Source organism: Schistocerca gregaria, chromosome 7, assembly GCF_023897955.1.
Source record: "Schistocerca gregaria isolate iqSchGreg1 chromosome 7, iqSchGreg1.2, whole genome shotgun sequence".
NCBI classification, from domain to species: Eukaryota; Metazoa; Arthropoda; class Insecta; order Orthoptera; family Acrididae; genus Schistocerca; species Schistocerca gregaria.
The window spans coordinates 121,420,400-121,447,018 of NC_064926.1; the positions used below are offsets into that span (position 1 = coordinate 121,420,400).

Consider the following 26,619-nt stretch of genomic DNA (forward strand, 5'->3'; position numbering starts at 1 on the left):
TCTGTAAATAATTAGTTTAATTATTCGCAACCATCACGAATTAAATTAGAAAAATACCATTATAAAAACGTTATGCAAAAAATTTACTTCGTGAACGAATACTTAAACAATCCTGTGTCATTGCTGTTATTATCATTTTTAAATTTCGTATTAGAAATTACGTTGTTGTACACAATCATGTCCAATCCATGTTATTTCCAGCTCTCCCAAGAGTAGACCTTGTGAGTTAAGTGGTTTCACACTACTTTACGTATGTTAAGACCGGTTCCGAACAGTGTCATATTTTGCAGTTCACTGAGTTTACTATACACTAAGGTGACATCGAGTATAGATTTAAATGTCAGGGAGTCGTTTCTGAAAGTATTGATATGGAGTGTAGTCATGTATGGAAGTCAAACATTGGCGATAAATAGTTTGGACAAGAAGAGAATAGAAGCTCTCGAAATGTGGTGCTACAGAAGAATGCTGAAGATTAGATGGTTCAAAAATGGCTATGAGCACTATGGGACTTAACTTCTGAGGTCATCAGTCACCTAGAGCTTAGAACTGCTCAAACCTAACTAACCTAAGGACATGCCACACATCCATATCCGAGGCAGGATTCCAACCTGCGAGCGTAGCGGCCGCGCGGTTCCAGACTGTAGCGCCTAGAACCGCTCGTCCACTCAGGCCGGCTGAAGATTAGATGGGTAGATCACATAACTAATGAGGAGGTATTGAATAGGATTGGGAAGACGAGGAATTTGTGGCACAACTTGACTAGAAGAAGGGATAGGCTAGCAGGACATGTTCTGAGGCATCAAGGAATCACCAATTTAGTATTGAAGGGCAGCGTGGAGAGTAAAAATTGTAGAGGGAGACCAAGAGATGAATACACTAAGCAGATTCAGAAGGATGTAGGCTGCAGTAGGTACTGGGAGATGAAGAAGGTTGCACAGGGTACAGTAGCATGGAGAGCTGCATCAAACCAGTCTCAGGACTGAAGACCACAACAACAACAAGGCGACAAAAATCATGGGATAGTGATATGTACAGATGGCGGAAGTTCGCGTACACTAGGTATAAAAGTGCAGTGCATTGGCGGAGCAGCCATTTCTACTGAGATGGTTCGTATGGAAAGGTTTCCGATTTGATTATGGCCTCACTTGATTATGGCCTCACACAGAATGGTACTTGGGTCTAGACGCACGAGACATTCCATTTCGTAAATAGTTAAGAGGACCTAGTGTTCCACGATCCGCAGTGTCAAGATTGTGCAGAGAATACCAGATTTTACTCTTTGTTTCTCACAACGGACAACACAGTGACCTTCGGCCTTCACTTGACGACACAGAGCAGCGACGTTTGCGTAGAACTGTCAGTGCTAACGCACAGGTACCCTTAGAAAATTTATTAAATGAGTGTGCTGGTAAACCTTTTTGTTATTCAATTTTCAAGGAGCTGAGCAAAACTGAACGTACTCAGACATTTCTCTCTTTACTTATTCTGACTAAACTGACACACAATATTTCTAGCGTCACGCAATCTGACTTTCAATAATTCCCACAACAGAATGGCCCTGAATAAAAATAATCTGTACCTTTCATGAATCGCTTACCGCACAAAAATCTTCGTTACTCGAACTACTGCAATACAGCGAGCGCCAATACTACCAGCTGTATAAAAGATTCTAACTTCTGAAGGCATAGTTAGCAAATGAAAGATTTTTGTAGAGAACAAACAATGTATTTACCTCAATAGTGTTCAAAAGTGATAATATATATCAGTTCATGACATCCAGTCTTACAAATTTCCTCTTTCTGACGGACACACGTCGTGATCGACCGCTCTCATTATTCTGCCATCTCTCTCTCTCTCCCCACATCCACCACTGCTAGCGGCTCACCTCCAACTGCGCAACGCTACGCGCTGTTCCCATCCAGCTTCCCAACACTACAATAGCGAATATTCCAACAATTTCAACTAGCTACAGACTGCACACAGCACAGTCAGTGATTTTTATACAGAGTGCTACGTGGCGTTACCAATATAAAAACCTAAACAGCTTACTTACAGTGGCAGCACTTTCACAATTATAGGCAGCATGGCCCCAACGACTTGTTGAGTGCGTGCCACGTAGAGTTGCTGCAATCCGTCGGCTAAAGAAGGTCCGAACGGTATTAGGATGTATTCCATGAATTTTGTCACCTCAGTTTTCTTGAGATTGTAGAAAGAGCGCTCTTCGTGTTCTGCGATATTGTGTCCAGGCCACGGGAGATGCGGGATAGTATACCTAAACACACATGATGTTTCATGGTCGGTGTTGCAGTCTGGTGAACGATTTTAGAGTCACATGTACAAACGTGCAATACAGACCGCCATAAGCTGTTTTCGGCATTTTCTACAGTTTTTGTTGCTGTGAGACATGAATTTGTCTTTTGTTGAGCATTTATAAATATTATGAATACTGCATATTGAACATAATATGTTACAGCTGCTTGGTGGATATAGTTAATGCTCCAAGTTCAGCGTTTAATCGTGAGTAAAATTCTGTATATTTTTAAATTCCGTTACATAACGTATGGACTCTTAAGGGACCACACTCTGTCTATCTAACACATGTTAATGTAGGCAAGTATTTGACCCATTTGTGAAAAAACTATTTGATGCTGGACCTTAATGGTTCAAATGGATCTGAGCAGTATGGGACTTAACATTTGAGGTCATCAGTCCCCTAGAACTTAGAACTACTTAAACCTAACCAACCTAGGGACATCACACACACCCACGCCCGAGGCAGCGTTCGAACTTGCGACTGTAGCAGTCGGGTAGTCCCAGACTGAAGCGCCCAGAACCACTCGGGAAACTGACTTTAAAAAAAAAAATTTATTTGTTGCTTACAGTTAATTAAAACTGTCCTGATGCATATGATGGCCCTTCTGTGGCCTCTAGCAGGTCTTCCAGCTTCTTTTTCACCTTCCTGGATGTTTGTCTTGCCTTCTTGGGTTGTCTGCATCTTCTATCGTCATTTTATCGCAATGTTGCAGCTCAGTGATCATATTTTCAACACGATTAATTCTCAGCTTTTTCAGTACCCAACACTTTACAATATTACCACAACTGAATGTAATAACAGCATCATAAACTCCTAGCTTCATTGCATTCATGCCTACAAATACAGTTTTAGTAAGGCCGTTCCAACTTATGCTGCTGAAACATTCATTTGGGTTCTGTGTCTGCCCATGCAGACATTTCCTTAGAAGGTCAGGATGAGCTAACTCTCTGAAAATAGGTTTAATTGCTGTAATAACAGCAGCAGGAAGAGAATACTGGTGAGAATAAGGTTCTCCAGTTGCTTGAGCCCTATTGTATTTGCACCACAAATTTTGTCCTGAGGACACAACCCATGACATTGCTTATCAGAAGTAGTGGACTTATGGAAGAATATGACCCAAACATCTCTCTTCATTGTCTCCAGATTTTTTTTTATTTCTCCTAATTGCATGCCCATAGTATACCTGCAAATTTTTTATTTCAGTTTTAATTAACCGACCCTGTCCGGTCAACAATTTTTAATCTTTTAATTTTTTTCCCCCTCTCATATCAACAGTTTGCTTTCTCAGCCTTGTTCCCAAACGTTTTTGAACATGGCCCACACATTCTATTTTGCTAATAACGCCATCTCCGTTTGGCTTAGAGTTGAAAGTAAGGTGAGTTGACAATGGGTGACAGAAAAGTGGGCGTGTCACTTAAACACAGGCGGTAGGAAATTTTTCTTTAAACGCTCGAAAAAAAAATTTTTAAGCAAAATCTTTTTCAGAGTACTTAAATAAAACCTTTATCGAAATATGATGAAAACCGAAAATCGATTTTTTTCGACCTGACCCATGGTGTGTTCCCCTTAAGCGATATTCCATCTATCGAACAGCATGCTGTCCACGGAAGATCTTGTACCATGCAAAGCGAGATATTCGCAAACGAATTAACAATTTTTCTTGTGTTGAAAATGGAAATTTGTTTTATTGGCCAATAGCTTCTGTTTCAATTATTTTTAAATATTTAACTGGTTTTTCATAATACCTCCTCTTCATTTGACTTCGTTTACTTACGATTGGAGTGTAGTAGAGTAGTAATATAACATATAGGCTGTTAAATACAGTACTAACAATAATTATGTCTGCAACACTTTTAAATTTGAATAGAATATTTGTTTCTATTTACATGACTATGTTATACCTTGGAATAATTTATCATATCTGGGAAAACTTCCTTATTTGGAGCAATTTTTTTATTTCAGAAAAATACTACAGAACGCATAAAGTGAATGCTGTTACTTCAAAATGTAATAAGAAATTGTAACAAACTTCCGTTACAAAGTTGACTTGAGGAGAAAATCTGAAAAGGTTTTCAAGGTTCAGCCCACTCCCCTATCAATGTTAATGAGGATGACATCAATTTTTAAATTCCATTCTTTACTGACATCAGTGCTCAAATTTATTCCTTATACAAAACGTTAATATTATTAATACTTTTCGCTCGTATTTGAGATATAATATTCATAACTTCAGCAGTGGCGACATTCCACGGCTTGCTTGTGCACCTAACCGCGCGCGCTTAACATCCGTACAGGTATCGCATATAATGGAAATATATTTTTGCTATTTCCTGAGCTTCGATGTCAGTCGAATGTGGAATATAAAAGCTGATACTATCCTCGCCATCACTTGTGTGCTGGGAAAACGCGTTCGTTCTAAAACCCCAGGGTATAGCAAACGCAGTGAAACACAAGATATAGTACTGCTACTGTTATTATTATTTGTATTTTTGCCGTTATTGATACAATATTTTATACACTGTAATGGCACCGATAACTTCTCATTCTAAGACTACAGTTTGTGAGATGTAAGTGCCTGCCTAAAGGCTCTGAACTATGACCGAGCGAGGTGACGCAGCGGTTAGCACAATGGACTCGCATTCGGGAGGACGATGGTTCAATCCCGCCTCCGGCCATCCTGATCTAGGTTTTCCGTGATTTCACTAAATCGCTCCAGGCAAATGCCGGGATGGTTTCTTTGAAATGGCACGGCCGACTTCCTTTCCCATCCTTCCCTAATCCGATGAGACCAATGACCTCGCTGTTCGGTCTCTTTCCCCAATACAACCCAACCCATCTAAACTATGCAGGTGAAATAAAGGCATAAATAAACTTTTGCTGATGTTCCTAACAGGTGGAATAATGACGTACCTCGACAGAGTATAAGTAGCTACCACAGACGAATCACTTTATTTAGCCACCTTAATACTTCACGTACTAAAATACCCTCTGACGTTTATTTTTCAGCAGGACAGCCGCGTCACCATCTCGCTGTCACCGGAGTCGGCGTTGATCGGCCTGAATACGACAACAGTGAGGGGGATCCCCTACTACAGCTTCCGTGGCATTCCTTACGCTGTTCCTCCCGTGGGGCAGCTACGATACAAGGTAAGACTTGTAACACATGTATTACCAAGGACACTAGAACTATTTCTTTATCGCTTCGACTGAATAACTGTATCACTTCTTTTGCGTATTTTAGACACAGACTAATTCGGCCTAGGGTTTTCTTTCCTAGCTGGGGCTTGAGCATTGTAACATAAAGATTATTAGGGCATAAAGAGTATTACGGTACTTTCTGATCTCTAGTTCTTGTCGAGCACTGTTAACCGTCATTATTGAGTTATTTATTTCTTCCCATTTAACTGTTCCAAGCAGGGGTGATTTGAAACTGGGACGGAGTATCCTAAACGAGTCTTGTGTGGAAACTTCTAGCTGCTCGTGAAAACATGAAAATGAGTACACGTCTTAAGTACTAAAATATACTCATTATAAACTTAACGTAAGGGTGGTATAATGGGGTGTAAGAGACTTGTATTTAATCTTCAGTTGGTCTTCGAATTTTGTCTGTCACATATCACTTCTCGCAACTTTGTGAAAAATTTGTATATATTGGAAGAGCTCCAAGTTTAAGTGTGGTTCAGAGTGCCTATATACCTTGCTGTGTAGGACATTTCTAAGGTAAATTTAGGTACAAGGGCATCCCACTTCTAGTAGAACCATATCTAGTAAGAAATGAGGACAGGTAGAAAAATTAATGGAATAAATGAAGCGCACGGCTTGAATTTTATTAGTTTGATCTGAGATCAGTGTATGACAAGTATTTTGGACAGGTCAGGAAAACTGCTGGTGAATCCTGTGGATGCCTTGGGCAGATGGAGGGAATATTTTGAAGAGTTGCTCAATGTAGGTGAAAATACGATCATTAATGTTTCATATTTCGAGGTACAATGGGATAGGAATCATGATGGAAATAGGATCACATTTGAGGAAGTGGAGAAAATGGTCAATAGATTGCAGTGCAATAACGCAGCTGGGGTGGATGAAATTAAGTCGCGACTCATCAAATACAGTGGAATGTCAGGTCTTAAGTGGCCACACAGGATAATTGAAATGGCCGGGGAGTCGGGACAGGTTCCATCAGACTGGACAAAATCAGTAATCACACCAATCTTTAAACATGGAAATAGAAAAAATTGTAACAACTACAGAGGTATCTCTTTAATCAGCGTTGTCGATAAAATCTTCTCAGGTATTGTTGAAAGGAAAGTGCGAGTATTAGTTGAGGACCAATTGGATGAAAAACAGTGTGGGTTTAGGCCTCTTAGAGGTTTTCAGGACCCGAGCTTTAGCTTACGGCAAATAATGGAGAAGTGTTATGAGTGAAACAGGGAATTGTATCTATGCTTTATAGATCTAGAAAAGGCATATGACCGGGTTCCTAGGAGGAAGTTATTGCCTGTTCTGCGAGATTATGGAATAGGAGGCAAACTTTTGCAAGCAATTAATGGTGTTTACATGAATACTCAAGCAGCAGTTAGAGTTGACGGTAAATTGACTTCATGGTTCAGAGTAGTTTCAGGGGTAAGACAAGGCTGCAAACTGTCTACACTGTTGTTCATATTATTTATGGATCATATGTTGAAAACAATAGACTGGCTGGTTGAGATTAAGATATGTGAACACAAAATAAGCAGTCTTGCATATGCGGATGACTTAGTTGTGATGGAAGATTCGATTGAAAGTTTGCAAAGTAATATTTCAGAGCTAGTTCAGAAATGTAAGGTTTATGGTATGAAGATTAGCATCTCCAAAATGAAAGTAATGTCAGTGGGAAAGAAATATAAACAGATTGAGTGCCAAATAGGAGGAACAAAGTTAGAGCAGGTGGACGGTTTCAAGTACTTAGGATGCATATTCTCACAGGATGGCAACATAGTGAAAGAACTGGAAGCGAGGTGTAGCAAAGCTGATGCAGTGAGCGCTCAGCTCCGATCTACTCTCCTCTGCAAGAAGGAAGTCAGTACCAAGACCAAGTTATCTGTGCACCGTTCAATCTTTCGACCAACTTTGTTGTATGGGAGCGAAAGCTGGGTGGATTCAGGTTACCTTATCAACAAGGTTGAGGTTACGGATATAAAAGTAGCTAGGATGATTGCAAGTACTAGTATATGGGAACAATGGCAGGAGGGTGTCCACAATGAGGAAATCAAAGAAAAACTGGGAATGAACTCTATAGATGTAGCAGTCAGGGCGAACAGGCTTAGATGGTTGGGTCATGTTACACGCATGGGAGAAGCAAGGTTACCCAAGAGACTCATGGGTTCAGCAGTAGAGGGTAGGAGGAGTCGGGGCCGACCAAGGAGAAGGTACCTAGATTCGGTTAAGAATGATTTTGAAGTAACAGGTTTAACATCAGAAGAGGCATCAATGTTAGCACTGAGTAGGAGATCACGGAGGAATTTTACAAGGGGGATATGCTCCAGACTGAACGCTGAAAGGCATAATCAGTCTAAAATGTGATGGTTATGAGATCAGTGGCAGCATCACTATCATATCTTGTTCTAAGATTCAGCAAATAATTATAGAACGAAACACCCGTTTCCGGTTAATCAATGGAACTGTGTCTCTCCCCCTTTCACCACATCAATCCGCCCTCACTTACTTCAATGTCGGTTTGATACCCGTAGGATCTGTTTTCGATCAGTCCCTCCAAACGCTCGAATGTCGTGCATTCCACCATGCATACTGCTGCCGCCTACCCAACTCTGCTGGAATGATTTAACAAAAAGACGAACACCAGGACTTGAAGCCCCAAAGTGTAATTCCTCAAATTCGTTATAGTTTTATCAACTGTAACGAATTTGAAGTATTACACGTTTGCATTCGGCTGTACACGAATATGAAATGAAATGATCTTATGGCATTAATGGCCGAGAGTGAGCAACTAGAGAAGTTCGGCAGCCGAGTTGCATGTCTTTTCAGTTGACGCCACGCTGGGCAGCTTAGTGTGAGGACAACACATAACCCAGTCCCTTAGCGGATAAATCTCCGACCCGTCCGGGAATCGAACCCGGGTCCGCTGCATGACAGACTCCTGACTACTCAGCTAAGGGGGCGGACCACCTGAAAAAGTTTATTATTTAGTTTCTAAATGAGTTAGTGGTAGCGACCATATTCATAGGAAGACTATAACTATCAGTACGAGGTCTGTTAAAAAAATTCCTGTACTTTGTCCACAGAATATTTTTCCGCTTACCTTTTATCTATTGTGTGTTGTGTCGTTGGAAATACTGTACTCCACAATTGATACACCGCTCCCAATGTAGTTTTCACTTCCGAAGTCAGTCACTGTATGTCTCTTGCTGGGTCGCGCGAACCGTCGCCTGCTAGTTTTCTTTTATCTCGTCAATCGTTGTTAATATTCGTCTTTTCAACGGGGTTTCGAACTTTAAAAATAATAAAAAAAGTGCGCAGGGCCAGTCCTGGAGAGTTCGGAGGATGAAGCGGCACAGTGATTTCGTTCTTTGTGCAATAGTCGCGTACCAGCAGGGATGAATGGGCGGGTGCGGTATTGTGGTGCAAGAGCCATAAATTGTCTCGCCACATTGCAGGCCGTTCCCTTCTCAGATTTTCTCGCAGGATTCGCAACACGTCTCGATAGTACCATCAATTAGGAGTTTGTCCCTGTGGCACGAACATTGGATGAACTAATCCTCCAAAGTCAAATAAAACTATCAGCATCGCTTCATATTTGACCTGAACTGACGAGCTTTGTCTTGGAGAAACTTTACCGACTGTTGTGAAGACTGAACTTTGAGCTCAACATCTCGTCACCAGTTGTGATTCTCTTAAGGAACATCTCATTCTCATTTGCACGATCTACAAGCTCTTTACAGATTGCGAAGGTCTTCCTGTTCTTGACTCATGAGCTGTGGGACGACCTTGGCGCCAACGTGATGCATTCCAAGATGACACGATCCGACTGAAATGTTACATTCTGCTGACTGGCACCTACAATTCCGTTGAAGTTCTTGATATGGCAGTCGTCGTTAGACGTCGAGGGGGATCCTGAACGGGAGTCTGGCCATTTTTAATCCGTGTGAACACACTCGTAACGCCGAGAATGGCTTAAGCCCTCATCAGCGTAAGTTTTCTCCGTCATTTGTAGTGCCTCTGTAAAAGTTTTCTCGAGTTTCATGCAAAATTTAATACAGACGAGTTGCTGCTCTAACTCTGCATCTCGAAATTCACAACCCGTGCAACGCAACCAGGAACGCACCTACAGCTTTTGCACGCGGGGAGGGGCGGAGGGGGTCCAACACTATCATTTAGGAAGGTTAAGCTGTCTTCGCCCACCACGTAAAAACGTTTTGCTGTTAACGCCAATAGAGTCAGTCAAGCAGAAATTAAAAAATCCACAAATACTTTAGCATCCATATTACATGCGTGTAAAACTGTAGAGAAACACTAATTGAATTTTAAATAAAACATATGTATTGTAACTATTGAGGTATTTATTTATGAAAAAGCAGCTAATTGACAGCTAACATTCGAGGTAATTATATCTTTTGAATATCATTATCAATCATTTATATTAAGCAATAATATTATTATATTAGTGTTTGTATTTAAAATGCGACACTTTGGCATTTTGCTGTAACTTCAGGTCGTAAGTTAATTTAGAAATAAACACTAATTACTTTAATTTAAAGTATTATATTAAGCCTTTTACGTCTTGCTGCTAACTTACTAATAACTTCTTCACAACCTAGTTGCACCGCCAGATCACCATGAACACTCATTAGAGCATGACCGGTAAGTCTTTCACCTCCTATTTTATTCCTTATGTAAGTTTTTAGCCTCTTCATAGTCGAAAAACATCTTTCAGGGGTCGCCGTTGATACTGGGAGTGTGACTAATATGATAAGGAGCTTTTTTATCGAAGAGAAAAGCAGTTCATCACACTGAGCTATAACTCCTATTGCAGTGACAGGTTTTTCTTCTAAGGATTTCCAGTGATTGTCCCATATCTCGTATTCACTCAGAATTGTTGTGCCCGCATTCTCAGCTAGAAATATTTGCGCTATCTTCTTAAGATTTTCATTTGTCCTGGAGTCATTATTAGTTTTCTCAGGCATAAGTATCTGAATTCCTCCGATTTATTCTTCATGTGGTTTAAAACGAGCATCAAGCTCTGTGATCACATGTTCCATAACAATTCGACGATAATATATTTCAGCAGTTTCTGCTCGTACATTGCTGCGCTGGGTTTGCCTTCCAGTCGCTCTTGGAACAGTTATGTCACTTGAGCTCATCTGCTTTGCCTGCTCGAAAAGGACTGAGAACTCACTTTCATTCGGAATATTTTAAGAGTAGCTTTAACTGTTTTGCAGTTATGGGAAAACAGTTAAAACTACTCTTGCAGTTATGGGAAGTGTTCATCAGGTCAACATTGACCTTCTGCGTTGCTTTATTCAGGTTCGCTGTATATGAAAAAACTTTTCGTAATATAACAAGCGACATGATAAATTGGCTATTTTCCATGGCAGTCTGCACTTGGTATGCTTCAGCGACGATTTCCCTACTAGCAGCGTCTCGAAGGGCCTGAAGTGTCGCGCTTACTACAGGAAGCATTTCTGCTAATCTCTCAACAGCCACATGCCGGTCCACCGCGTCTCACAAAGGGAGATCAGCGTTGAATGAGATGAGTCAGTTTGATCTGAAATTTTCTTCAAAATGTTGTCCCGAAGTGGAGATTGTCGAAAAAAGTTTACTATACATTTTATTGTTCCAATACAGTTTCGTATCATAGGTCTTTCACACGAATACGCAAGAACTAAATTAAGAACATGTGACATGCTGTGTACAAATTGCGCTCTCGAATATTGTTCTGCTATTATTGGATGGATGGATGGATATGGTGGATATGGGCGCTCAACAGTGTAGTCTTTAGCGCCCGAACGGAAACAACAACGGACAAGTGTCACAAAAGTGTAGCAAGTGCTGAAATAGGACTAAAATTAAAGGTGAAAGGCTACATAGGCAGTTTGCACGTCAACAGTTGCAAAGTGGAATGCAGCACATAAAGAGGATAACTGCAAGAGAACGTAGGTGAAAGGGTTAAAATGAAACACATAGCACACGTTTGGAACTGGCCTATTACAAGTATAAAAAGGAGTGGTAAGCCACTCGGCAACACACTAAAAATTTCAACCTAAAATTTGTGGCTGAAGGCCAGAAACATCACAGTACCTTAAAACTTTCTTGACACTCGCCTCGTCATCGGCTAGAATTGAGGGCAGATCCCCACTAATATTAACTTGCGCCCTGACAGAACGATATAAATCACACTCAACTAAAATGTGGCGTACAGTGATTCGTACGCCACAGGCATCGCACAGTGGGGGTTCTTCTCGCCGCAGTAAGAACGCATGCATAAGAGGACAGTGCCCTATGCGAAGACGTGGAAGGGTCACTTCGTCACGCCTAGGTGACCGGCAGGAGGAACACCACGGCTGGATGGTGGGTTTCACCAATCGCAGCTTATTTTCCCTCACCGCCAGCCATTCCTCCTCCCACAATTGCATATACTTCCGCCGCAGCACAGAAACAATACCTTGCAAAGGAATAGAATATTGTGTCACTTCCGGTAATCTGCAGGCGTCCTTGGCAGCTCTATCAGCTTGTTCATTTCGCCGTATGCCCACATGCCCTGGCACCCATCAAAAGGACACTTGCTTGCCCTGTCGTTGGAGGATGTACAGTTGGTCGTAAATCAGCTGTTCCAACTTCTCCGCTGAGTACAGGTTCTGCAGTGACTGTAATGCGCTCATTGAGTTAGAGCAAATTAGAAAGTTTTTGCCCTGAGTACACCGTATCTGCTCCAATGCCTTCAGAATCGCGTGAAGTTCTGCGGAAAAAACAGTGTATGCCTGGGGAAGACGAATCCTGATGACACGTTCGAGGAACACTACTGAGCAGCCAAGAAAATCCCCCTGTTGGGGTCCATCAGTGTATACTACTGTAAAATCATGATGCCTATCTAAAATGTTAAAAAATAAAGATTTGAAAGTAAAATCTGATGTACTGTCTTTCTTAAAATTTGCCAAATCTAAAATCAGTCTGGGCCTCTGGAGGAGCCAAGGTGGGTATCTGCTCCAACCTCGACATAAAACATTAAAACCTGCCACACCCATCTCTAAAATGCAGTCCTTTGCACGAATCCCATAGGGCCTTGTTACTCTTTGCCGGTTGCGAAAAAGCCTTTCCAGTGGAGGCTGAGCAACAGTGTGGTATGCAGGCGTGTATGGTGTGGATAATGTTTGATAGGCCTGGCGCACCATTAGTAGACGCCGCCGGAGGTGAAGTGGCGGTTCACCAGCCTCTGCACACACACTCGGTATGGGGCTGAACGCCCCAGTGGCCAGCCGAATCCCCTCATGGTGCACCACATCCAACAGCTTCAAATAAGCGGGTCGTGCAGACCCATACACCGTGCATCCATAATCAAGCCGGGACCGTAAGAGGGCTCTGTAAAACCGGAGCAGACAAGTCCTGTCTGCTCCCCATGTAAGGTGACTAAGACATTTTAAAATAGACAGCGCCTTAAGAGACCGTTCTTTCAGTTCCTTAATGTGTGGCAGCCACGTAAGCTTAGAATCAAAAGTGAGGCCCAGAAACTTCACCGTGTCTTTAAAATTCAGAACGGTGTCCCTCATCCTCAACTCAGGCAAGTCAAAAATGGAACGAGAATGGTTAAAAAGTGCACACACCGACTTATCAGTTGAAAACTGAAAGCCACTCTTCTGTGCCCAGTCATCCAAACGTCTGAGAGTGAGTTGCAACTGACGAGTCGTCGTTGCAAGGCTTGAAGAGGAGCAAAATACAGAGAAATCGTCCACAAACAAGGAACACTGCACAGGACTTTTCGCAACAGACGTAATACTATTAATAGCAATAGCAAAGACCGTCACACTTAAAACACTACCTTGAGGGACACCGTTCTCTTGTTCAAAGCGACTAGACAGTACGTCTCCGACTCGGTACCGAAAATAACGTGGCGACAGGAAGGACCGAATAAAATTGGGAAGATATCCACGAAAACCCCATTCGTGGAGCTGCCTGATGATAAGATGCCTCCAAGTAGTGTCGTATGCCTTTTCAATGTCAAAAAATATTCCCAACAGGTGATGCTGGCGCAGGAAAGCCTGTTGTATGGCCGCCTCCAGGAGGGCCAGGTTATCAAAGGTGGAGCGATACCTCCTGAACCCACACTGAAAGCGACTAAGGAGTTGTCTGAATTGTAGCACCCAGACAAGGCGGCGGTTGACCATCCGCTCCAAGGTCTTTCCCACGCAGCTAGTGAGGGCAACACTACGGTAACTACCCGGGCACGTGCGGTCTTTCCCAGATTTTAAAAGAGGAATTAAAATTGCTTCACGCCACGAGTCGGGGAAGTGACCGGACATCCAAACTAGATTAAAAAGTCGGAGGAGGATTTCTTTATTTCTCCCTGTGAGGTACCGCAGCATGCTATAGTGGATTCTATCCTGACCAGGGGATGTATCACGAGCCCCACACAATGCAGAACCCAGTTCCCAGATGGAAAACGGGCAGTTGTACTCTTCTGTATTGGGTGAGCGGAAGTCAAAACAGCTCCTCTCAGCAGCCACTCTGTGGGGCTGGAAAGCTGGATTCTGACTCGCGGTTGCAGTAATAGCTGCAAAATGAGCCGCCATAGACTGGGCAATATGTTTTGGGGTCGTGTGGAGAGTACCATTCCACATTATAGCAGCCATAGGGCACCTCCCACCTGTCCCAGAAATCCTCCTGATGGTCTCCCATACAATGGAACTTCGTGTAGAACGATTAATGGTGTTAAGGAACTGATGCCACGACCTCTTCTTGCTCTCTCGTATAATCCGACGACACTTTGGCCTCGCCACCCGAAAAGCTGCAAGGTTCTCTACAGTTGGCCGGCATTTTAATCTACGCAGAGCTGCCCGCCTAGCCCTGGTTGCACAGCGGCATTCGTCGCTCCACCAAGGGACAGGCTGCCGCTTCGGTTGTACCGTGGATTGTGGGATGGACGCTTCACTGGCGCGGTGGATCACTTCAGTAATATGATCCACTCATTCCTGGACACTGACCCAATGTTCAAACTGGGCGAGTTGACTATACAGTGCCCAGTTGGCTCTACCGAGCACCCATCGAGGCGGTTTCCTTTCTGGTTCCACTGCATGTCGCAGGTGAATCCGGATGGGGAAGTGACTGCTGCCATGTAAGTCATCAACCACTTCCCATGCAGCAGTGTGGGCGATGGCTGGAGAGCAAAGCGATAGATCAGTGGCAGAGAACGACCCAGTTGCAATGCAAAAATACGTGCTTTGACCTGTATGTAGCAAATGGGCACTGGTAGACAGAAGAAGCCTCTCAATTGCTCTACCCCTGGGGCAAGTACTCACAGAGCCCCAAAGCATATTGTGTGCATTAAAATCACCACAGAGGATGAAGGGGTGGGGAAGCTGTGTAAGAAGATCACTGAGAGCCTCTTCATCAAGTACATCATGTGGGGGCAGGTAAAGCGAACATACTGTTAGCATATGGCGCACATGTACTAATATTGCAACTGCCTGTAAATCCGTCGTGAGGTAGAGAGGCGAGGAGTGGTAGTCGGTGTTGACGTAGATACCTACTCCTCCTCGAGCTCTCTGTCCACTCAGGTCGTCCTTTTTGTGGAGGACATAACTACGTAGCTCTGGGGTGTATGTTTCACTGAAATTTGTCTCTTGCAGACATACACACATAGGTCTATCCTGAATCAATAGACGTAGTTCCTCCACATGTGTCCTGAACCCTTGCAGGTTCCATTGTAGTATGGGAGCCATCACGGTGGTTGTATTTTCTGCCTCTCTTTCCGCCGAGGTGGGGAGACTGCAGCGGGTGGAGGCTCAGTCTTGGGAAGAGATGATTGCCCCATATTCTCAGACTCCATCAGCTCTGGGGAAGAGTCTGATGAAGCGTCTAGCGGGACCACATCCGATCCGAGGGTTTACCAGCCGATTTAATCTGTTGGTGCTGCTTCACATGGGCTTTCCTTTGTTTAGAGGGCTTTGCTGGAACCGGATCTGGGGCGTTTATGACCATGCTGGGCTTTGGAACAGCCTCAGCAGTCGGAGATGCCTGGGGCTCTTCAATGTGAGCAACTGTACGTTTCTCTACTGTTCTAGGAGGGGCTACAGGCTCTGATAAAGTTGCTGCCTTGAAAGTGCACTGACATGTGCACGTGTTCGTGCCAGCACTAACAACCTCCGTCTGTGTAGATGCATCGACCTTCAGAGGCGGCTTCTGAACAATGGAAGTAAAGGACGTAACGAATGTGGGGGGGCTGCATGGCCTTAAAGATCTTTTTGGCTTCACCGTAGGGGATACGCTTAGTTGTTTTTATTTCTTGTATTTTACGTTCCTCTAGGAAGATTCTACAGTCCCTACTCCAAACAGGGTGGCTTTCAGAACAGTTTATACATCTGACAGGCTTTCAGAACAGTTTATACATCTGACAGGCGACGAACAGTCAATTCCGTCATGGGCAGCCTTACTACAGTTGCCACACATCGCTTCTTCCTTACACCCTAGAGTTGTATGCCCAAAACGCTGGCACTTGAAACAGAGCATTGGGTTTGGGACATAAGACCGGACGTTTAGTCGAAGAAATCCTGCCTTGGCGTGTTCTGGGAGTTTGGGGGTACTGAAAGTAAGAATGAAGGAGTCTGATTTCACCAGGTTCCCATCCACCCTTTTCATGATGTTCTGAACGTCAACAATTCCTTCCTGAGCCCACTCACTCTTTAATTCTTCTACAGGAATGTCCACGAGATCCCTACAGGTAACAACACCCTTATTGGAGTTCAGGGTGCTGTGAAGCTCTGTGTCGATGTGTATTCCCCCAAGCTTTTAGCTGTTTGAAGGTTAACTGCTTGCTGAGCAGTTGATGTTCCAACAAGCAGTGTCCCATTCCGTAAACGCTTCACTGATTTTAAAGTTCCAGCTATTCCTTCTAGACCCTTTTGGATATAGAGTGGCGAAGCCTTTTCAAAGGAACCCTCTTTCCTTTTTATAATTAAAAACACATTCTGGTTTGCAGTATGTGCTCTGTTACTCTGAACTGCTCTACGTTTGCTGACGCCGGAGTCAGGAGGACTGGCTAACCTAGCCCTCTTATTGGATTGGGCGGTAGTGCCTACCAGCGGTCCACCCATCCCACTGGCCAGCGAAAAATTAGAAGGAGGAAAAGAGGAAGAATTCGTGGTAGTCATGGTCGTCCCACGAGCAGCTAGGGAAACTTACGTCCATCCAGACAGAGCCCCGCATGCATGGATAAGCCTTGTACAACTGAGGTGCGGCAGGTTCCCCAGAGATTGCCCGCTAGCGACTGTTCCACCTAAACAGCCTTGCATCTTATCGGCGCTCAGAACACCTTAAGATTGAAGGGTTTTTATAGAGGTATGTACCGTCCTCGCGATCCAGGCAACCAAGCCAAGATCCCCGGTCCCTAAGACACACAACGTTCCACCGTTGCGCCAAACGGTGGTCGCTGAAGCATTCCCAGAGCTTACGGTATCAGCAGACTGGCGGCGCACACCAGTCCACAGCTCGAGGACCCCGGGTTCGCCAAGCCCGTACCCAGCAAACGAATGCTGAGCCCCCTGAGGGATCTGCCATTATTGTTCTCGCGCAATGTTCTGCTCAATACAGCACTGAGCAATAACTAAAAGACACACAACAATGAGACTTCCGACAGTTTCATACCAAACACTGCCTTATGCAGTGGTGCCAACGACATTTCGCTCCAAAGGAGTTTTGCTATTTGGAGAGCAAAATAACTGATGATGGTCGAAGTAGAGAGAATATAAAATGTAGACTGGCAATGGCAAGAAAAGCGTTTCTGAAGAAGAGAAATTTGTTAACATCGAGTATAGATTTAAATGTCAGGAAGTCGTTTCTGAAAGTGTTTGTATGGAGTGTAGGCATGTATGGAAGTGAAACATGGACGATAAATAGTTTGGAAAAGAAGTGAATAGAAGCTTTTGAAATGTGGTGCTACAGAAGAATGCTTAAGATTAGATGGGTAGATCACAAAACTAATGAGGATGTATTGAATAGAATTGGGGAGAAGAGGAGTTCGTGGCACAACGTGACAAGAAGAAGGGACCGGTTGGTAGGGGCATGTTCTGAGGTATCAAGGGATCACAAATTTAGCATTGGAGGGCAGTGTGGAGGGTAAAAATCATAGAGGGAAACCAAGAGATGAATACACTAAACAGATTCAGAAGGACGTAGGTTACAGTAAGTACTGGGAGATGAGGAAGCTTGCACAGGATAGAGTAGCATGGAGACCTGCATCAAAGCAGTCTCAGGGCTGAAGACCATAACAACAACAACAACAACAACAACAACAACATTGCTGGCGCGAAATCATAAATGTTACGGGATTGTTTGTGAAGACATCGTAGATAGAGTAAACAAAACAGCTGTCAAGTTGATCAACCTAAACCTGTTGAAGCACAAAGAAGCTGTACCTTAGGTCATGTAGTTCAAAATCCCATTGGGTATAATGAAAACCATCAGAGTCATAATGTATTTATAGAACAACGTATAACAGGTCGTGATTTCGATTATAACACAAAATTAACATTTTACATCTTTCTTCTTCATGTATACGTATTCGTCTCTCAACATAGTCACTCTGGCGACGAACATATTTCTCCCAACGAGAGAACAGATTGTTGATGCCGTCACTGGAGAACGTCTGACTTTCTTCACGAAGCCACTCTTTCTGCGGTTGGAAACACGATTCCAACACACTGTTTCTCACGCACCAGTATGGTTACTTTACACATCGCCGTCCTGCACGGTACTACAAGGGTTGGAACCTAAGTAGTGGCAACTATTTATTCACAAGCGATACAAAAGAGCTACGTGCTTGCACCTGTTAGTGTCCTGCGTTGTTTAGGACCCGTTGCCAGTGATGTGCGAGGCGTAGTATACCGTTAGCAGAGCCTGTCCTGTTGATGGTGTGAATGGAGCGGTCTACTGCCAGTCGAATCTCTGGAACAGTTCTGAAGCGAATGCTTCTTCGGAATCAGATCAAAGTCACAAGGACTTAAGTCCGGGGAATATGATGGATGGTACAGTACTTCTCAGCCCCATCGGCAGAACAGAGCAAACAAAGCTTGCGCTGTATGCACCCTCGCATTGTCGTGCAAAATTGTGGGTGAGTTGCGCAGAAAGTGTCGCCGCTTCTTTCGCAAAGCTGGTCTCAGATTATGCTCCAAAAACGAACAGTAATACTGTACATTGACAGTCTGCTTTGGAGGAACGTAATACATTAGGATAACACCATCACAGCCGTACACGAGAATCACCATAACTTTAGACCGCTCCATTTTCACCATCAACAGAACAGGCTCTGCTGCTACGCCTTTCACATCGCTGGCAACGGGTTCTACACAACTCTGGTGACTACTTTGAGGACGGTAACAGGTACAAACATGTAACTCCCTTGTTTCGGTTATTAATAAATAGGTGCCACTATTAAAGTTACAACCCCCTTATTTGGAGACCTCTAACGTCAGAGGTGTAGCAATTTGCTTCAGCGAAGCAGGAAAGTCGACAGAGTAATACACTCGAGATGTAATAAATCATGAGAATAAAAGAATCGTAGGCATTACTTTTCAGAACACTGTCATATTTACATTGCGGTGTTAACAATACGAAGACATACAGTAACCATAAGAAAAGGTACAATGAAAATACCTAATATGAGTTGCCTCTTACCTGTAATTATCTCATGTAGATACAAAAGAAAAAGAATCATCTCATATTCTGTTACAGTTGTCTATAGAAACGATTTTGTGGTTAGAACTTGTTATAATGTCTCGTTTAATTCACGAATATAAAATAGGACAATGTATGGAAGTGAAACGTGGGCGATATATAGTTAAGACAAGAAGAGAATAGAAGCTTTCGAAATGTGGTGCTACAGAAGAATGCTGAAGATTAGATGGGTAGATCACATAACTAATGAGGAGGTATTGAATAGGATTGGAGAGAAGAGAAATTTGTTACACAACTTGACTAGAAGAAGGGATCGGTTGGTAGGACATATTCTGAGGCATCAAAGGATCACCAATTTAGTATTGGAGGACAGCGTGGTGGGTAAAAATCGTAGAGGGAGACCAAGGGATGAGTACACTAAACATATTCAGAAGGATGTAGGTTGCAGTAGGTACTGGGAGATGAAGAAGCTTGCACAGGATAGAGTAGCATGGAGAGCTGCATCAAACCAGTCTCTGCACTGAAGACCACAACAACAACAACAAAATAGAACAAATGACTGATCTCTCGCCGGCCGGGTGTGGCCGAGCGGTTCTAGGCGCTACATCTGGAACCGCGCGACCTCTGCGGTCGCAGGTTCGAATCCTGCCTAGGGCAGGGACGTGTGTGATGTCCTTAGGTTCGTTGGGTTTAAGCAGTTCTAAGTTCTAGGGGACTAATGAGCGCAGCAATTAACTCTCACAGTGCTCAGAGCCATTTGAACCATTTGACCGATCTCTCTTGATGCGAGCACGTCTCAGTATTTATGTCAACGGCCGTGCCACTGTTGATACATGAGTTTCCGTCAGATCAACGACACTGCAATTACATACTGTCGGTCGTGGCCGTGCTTGGATGAGTGACCATCCTGGTACGTCGCAACCTATCGGTAATTTTTCGTTTGTCTTCACGGCAGAGGGCAGAGGAGGGGTGGTGGCGTCAAGTCTGTGATAACCAGACATTACTTCCAGTGTCCTGGAGTAATCTCCAAAGCTCTCGACAGTCTCATGAGGTACGCACATGCGACAGTGTTGATGTCGATCTGTCCGTCGGAGGGGGACGGTGGCTTCTGAGGGATCCTTAGGGCTGTTCAAGAGGAGTAGATTATGTACGGCACAAACGTGGCACCACATTACATAAGCACATGCATTAGTCACCAACATTAAATACTTACTTAAAATAACACACTTCGCGAAGTAAAGGTGCATGTGGGTGCAATGAATAGCAGAATGGACCGGTAGACAGACTTACACTGACGAAGCATAGCACTTTGTCCACTTGTTTCTCTCGATGGCGACGTGCAAGTATAGCTCGCTAAATAATGTGGTTAGGGAGAAAGATAATGTAAATTTTTCAGAACGAATGTACACTACTGGCCATTAAAATTGCTACACCAAGAAGAAATGCAGATGATAAACGAGTATTCATTGGACAAATATATTATAGTAGAACTGACATGTGATTACATTTTCACGCAATTTGAGTGCATAGATCCTGACAAATCAGAACCCAGAACAACCACCTCTGGCGTAATAACGGCCTTGATACACCTCGGCATTGAGTCAAACAGAGCTTGGATGGCGTGTACACGTACAGCTTCAACACGATACCACAGTTCATAAGAGTAGTGACTGGCGTATTGTGACGAGTAGGTTTCTAGGCCACCATTGACCAAACGTTTTCAAATGGTGAGAGATCTGGTGAATGTGCTGGCCTGGGCAGAAGTCGAACATTTTCTGTATCCAGATAGGTCCGTACAGGACCTGCAACATGCGGTCGTGCATTATACTGCTGAAATGTAGGGTTTCGCAAGGATCGAATGAAGGGTAGAGACACGGGTCTGAAATGAACGTCCACTGTTCAAAGTGCCGTCATTGCGAACAAGAGGTGACCGAGATGTGTAACCGATGGCACCCCATACCATCACGCCGGGTGATACACCAGTATGGCGATGAAGAATATATGCTTCCAATGTGCGTTCACCGCGATGTCGCCAAACACGGATGCGACCACCATGATGCTGTAAACAGAACCTGGATTCATCCGAAAAAAATGATGTTTTGCCATTCGTGCACCCAGATTCGTCGTTGAGTACACCATCGCAGGCGCCCCTATCTGTGATGCAGCGTCAAGGGTAACCGCAGCCATGGTCTCCGACCTGATAGTCCATGCTGCTGCAAACGCCATCGTACAGTTTGTGCAGATGGTTGTTGTCTGGCAAACGTGCCCATCTGTTGACTCAGGGATCGAGACGAGGCTGAACCCTATCGAACATGCCTGGGCTATTTATGGACGACGTGACCCACCAACCACTCTGAGGGATCTACGCCGAATCAGCGTTGAGAAGTGATACAATCTGGATCAACAGTGTCTTGATGAACTTGTGGATAGTATGCCACGACGAATACGGGCATGCATCAATGTAAGAGGACGTGCTACTGGGTATCAGAAGTACCGGTGTGTACAGCAATCTGGACCACCACCTCTGAAGGTGAGGCTGTATGGTGATACAACTTGCAATGCGTGGTTTTCATGAGCAATAAAAATGGCGGAAATGATGTTCATGTTGATCTCAATTCCAATTTTTTGTACAGGTATGTGTATCTTCGTATAGAATGTAAATTGATTATTAAAAGACGGTCTTTCCATCGTAAAGTGTATAGGTTTCTCATAAATGCATTAGTTCCTTGATGCACTCGTATCAACAGAAATCAGTCCACGTGTAACCACGTTAATGGTCGTTCTGCTTAATCACAGTGCTGGCAGTTTTGTGTTGATATAAAAATTGTGGCCTGTTGTTCATGGTTCTGTGAATCTATAAACGTTTTATGACCCTAACCGTTTCCAACTTATCCAGTGGAAAGCTGTCTTGCATTCCCATCTAAAGGACAGCTTTTAATAAGTACTTCCACGTGTTTACCTTCATCAACTTGATAACACATTTGTTTGCCCTGTGTGCGTGTGTGCGTGTGTGTGTGTGTGTGTGTGTGTGTGTGTGTGTGTGTGTGTGTGTGTTGGTGTGGTCTACCTGTGAATACAGTCTTTAATCTGCAGTAAATAAATGATAAATTTGCCCAGCTAATGACAAATGTACAGTTTTTCAAAATCTGAGCACATTTAAGGATCTTTATACAAAATCTTATCTCGAATACTTCAGTAGTATCTTTCATTCACCCATTGAAGTATTGAAGTTCGCATAGTACCTTATCGCCTGACGCGCTGGTGGTCGTCTCCCGTTGCTGCTTGTGGAACTAATGCATTTAACCCACTGACGGTGGTTTCCGCTAACGGGTCCGCCCCTCAAACTACTCTGATTAACAGATGTTGTCTGCTGGATTTCTAGACTTAAGGCAGCATGTCACCTTGGGATCAGCACCCTAACACACTTTCCGCCTTTGCTGACAAAATTGGCTATACATACCACCCATGGAATCAATAGGTAACTTGAGAAATCGGTTACAAGTGTGGCGTCTTGAAAGACAAAGCACACAGCATAGACGCTTTCTGGTACTTCAGCCTAAAGACACGTCAGATAGCTTCACGCCATCTGCCTCTGTTCCGCTTGTCTCCCCTCTTTCCAACAGAGTAAGACGAGTTAGACTCCAAGTCTATGCCTCTGCTCTTCGGCACGGCCGCCAGCCAACTCGAACCTATAAGGCCTCGTCTCACATTTCCTACTCCTTTTATTTTATTCGACTGCCTAGACTGGCAGTCGTCCTCTAGTCCCGCCCAGGTGAGCCCAGCTATATCCCATATTGTCAGACTGCATTAAAAAATTCAGTGTATTTCTTTTATTTCGAGACTCCCTACCGGCGCCCATACCCAACCGTTCAGGCTCCGCTTCTTACATCTGTGTTGTTGTGGGCTTCAGTAGGAAGTAGCATTACTAATGCATTGATTGACACACACGCATCGTTTGAATATCTGGTCGTGACGTTGCAAAGTATTATGAAATGGAATGAGCATGTGAGGATTGTGGTAGGAAAACCAAGTGGTCGATTTCGGTTTATTGGGAGAATTACAGGAAAGTGTGGTTCATCTGTAAATGGAACCGCATATAGGACTCTAGTGCGACCTATTCTCGAGAACTGCTCCAGTGTCTGGGATCCGTACCCTGTCAGTTTAGAGGAAGACATGGAATCAATTCAGACGTTTGTTGCTACTGGTAACTTCGAACAACACGAAAGTGTTCCGAAGATGCTTCGGAAACCCAATTGGGAATGCCAGGAGGGAAGGTGACATTCTTTCGCGGAACACTGTTGAGAAAATGTAGACAGCCGGCACTTGCAGCTGACTGCACAACGATTCTATTGCCTCCGACATACATTGCACGTAAGAACAACGAAGATAAGATACGAGAAATTATGGCTCATACGGAGGCATACAGACAGCCGTTTTTCCATCGTTCTGTTTGTGAGTGGAACAGGAAAGGAGACAACTAGTATTGGTATAGGATATCGTCCGCCACGTGGAGTAAGTTGGATTGCGGGGTACCGATGTAGATGTGGACGTGAAGCCTGGCTTGATGCAGCTCTCCACGCTACTCTATCCTGCACGAGGCTCTTCTTCTTCGAATAACTTCTGCAACTTCCATACTTCTTAATCCGCTTGCTCTATTTATCTCTTGGTCTCACTCTACGATTTTACCCTCCACACTTCCTTCCAACACTAAATCAGTGATCCCTTGATGTCTCAGAATGTGTCTTATCAGCCGATCCCTTCTTCTAGTCAAATTTTGCCACAAATTTCTTTTCGCCCTAGTTCCATTCAATACATCCCATCAGTTATGTAATCTACCCATATAATCTTCAACATCCTTCTCTAGAACCAGATTTCAAAAACATCTATTATATTCTTGTCTAAACTTTTTATCGTTCATGTTTCACTTCCATACGTGGCTACACATACAAAAACTTTCGGAAAAGGTATCCTAATACATTATCTGTACTTGATTCGAGTCTCGGTCAGGCACACAGTTTTAATCTGTCAGGAAGTTTCATCTATACTTGATGTTAACAAATCTTTCTTCTTCTTACCATTGCCAGTCTACATTTTTATATCCTCTCCACTTCGGCCATTGTCAGTTATTTTACTCCCCGTGCAGTAAAGCTCATGTACTACTTTAAGTATTAATTAATCTAACTCAATCAGCATCAATTGATTTAATTCAAATTCATTTATCCTTGTTTTGTTTTTGTTGATGTTCCTCTTATACCCATCTTTCAAGACACTGTCAATTCCATTTAATTGCTCTTCCAAGTCCTCTGCCGTTTCTGACCGAATTACACAGTTTCATCGCCAAACCCCAAACTTTTTATTTCTCCTCCCTGATCTTTTTCTCCAAATTTTTCTTTGGTTTACTTCACTGCGTTCTCAACGTACAGATCATGTAACATCGGGGATAGGTTACTGTCCTGTTTCACTCCTTTCTCAATCACTGCTTCTTTCTGTGTAAGTCGTACATGGCCTTTCGCACGCTGTATTTTACCCCTGCCACATTAAGAATTTTAAAGAGATTGTTGCAGTCCACAATACCAAAAGCTTTCTCTAAGCCTGCCAATGCTATAAACGTATGTTCGCCTTTCCTTGACCTCTCTTCTAAGACCAATAGTAGGGTCAGTACTGCCTCGTCTGTGCTCAGATTGCTCCGGAATCCAAACTGGTCTTCCTCGAGATTGGATTCTACCAGTTTTTCCATTCTTCTGCAGATAATTTGTGTTAGTATTTTGCAACCATGACTTATTAAACTGATAGTTCGGTAATTTTAACAACTGTCAGCACTTGTTTTCTTTGGAATTGGAATTACTACATTCTTCTTGAAGTCTAGGGTATTTCGCATGTCTCATATATCTTGCACACCAGATGGAAGAGTTTTGTCATGGCAGGTTTCCAAAGGTATCAGAAGTCTTGACTGTATCTGTACAGACGCAAAATTTGGTAACGGCATTCATGTAAATGATACAGGCGATGCAAATACGATAAAACTCAACATATATTTTTCAAATATCTGTACAGACACGAGTGAGCTTACAGATTTGCTTCCGCTCTACGTGGCTCCCATAGGACGAGAGTGAGTGCTGCATTCATTTTTTTCTTTATATCACCTTTTATCAGTGACGAGTGGAAATTACTCGGCCCCAGAGATGTGTGTTGGTAAGCTGCGTCTCTAATGAAGTACAAAAGACACGAAATGAGGAAATGAAAGCGCAGAATTAGTTTTGAAACGTCCCCTTAGAAAAATTATGAATTACTGTGCTGGTAAACTCCTCACGTTATTTGATTTTCAAACAGCTGAGCAAAACTGAACGTACTCAGACACTTCTCTCTTTACTTATTCTGACTAAACTGACACACAATATTTCTAGCGCCACGCAAACTGACTTTCAATAATTCCCACAACAGAGTGGCCCTGACTAACAATAATCTATACCTTTCATGAATCACTTACCTCACAAAAATCTTCGCTACTCGAACTACTTCAATACAGAGAGCGCCAATACTGCCAGCTAAACAGAAGATTCTAATTACTGAAGGCATTAACTACTGATAGGCACAGTTAGCAAATGAAAGATTTTGATAGAGAACAAACAATTTATTTACCTTAATATTGTTCAAAATGGCATAATACATGTAGCAGTTCATGACATCCAGTCTTACAAATTTCCTTTTCCCGACGAACACACGTCCACATCGTCCGCTCTCAAAATTCTGCCATCTTTCTCCCCACATCCACCACTGCTGGCGGCTCACCTCCAACTGCACAATGCTGGGCGCTGTTCCCATCCAACTTCCCAAAACTACAATAGCGAATACTCCAACAATGCCAACCAGCCACAGACTGCACATAGCACAGTCAGTGATTTTGATACAGAGCGCTACGTGGCACTACCAACATAAAAACCTAAACAGCCTACTTACACTTTTCACCATGAAGCTAAATCGACTGTGTGATGTGACAGCCCAGGCAGCTGAGTGATATACCATGTCCCCCATAGTTACCAATACTGCACGCTGTCAGGTCAATACCAGCGCACGTAAACACCCTCCATAAACTTTCCCGATTCGGCTTCCACACCCTACCCCTAACAGAAGACGAAATTCACTCTGATATTTATGCTTGCTTTCAGAAATCACGCGTTTCATCCTATCGTATCGTATGTTTCCCACCAAGACAGTTTCTTTAGTTTCCATAACAATGGCCTGACTTCCATCCAAGTCACCATCGCTATACCTCCTAACACCCACGGTACCATCGTACATATCCCCATGTGACAACTTAACCTTCCGATGGTTCCATTGTCACCCAATATTCACAACATCACACAATTCTCTTCTTACTAATTTAACATTTACCGATATATGTCCCATAAGATAGTGCACAGTGAAGC

General features: G+C 43.4%; 1 protein-coding gene across 2 annotated transcripts in view; it reads left to right on the plus strand.

Moving 5' to 3' along the window:
- Window positions 1-26,619, plus strand: part of LOC126281589 (cholinesterase 1-like) — a 183,111-nt gene that overhangs the window by 12,749 nt on the left and 143,743 nt on the right. Inside the window, exon 2 of one of the 2 annotated variants that reach the window (XM_049980673.1) lies at window positions 5,321-5,461. In XM_049980673.1, the coding sequence (XP_049836630.1) occupies window positions 5,321-5,461 (141 nt within the window). The remainder of the gene's footprint in view (window positions 1-5,320; window positions 5,462-26,619) is intronic. The other variant, XM_049980674.1, reaches the window with a different exon arrangement.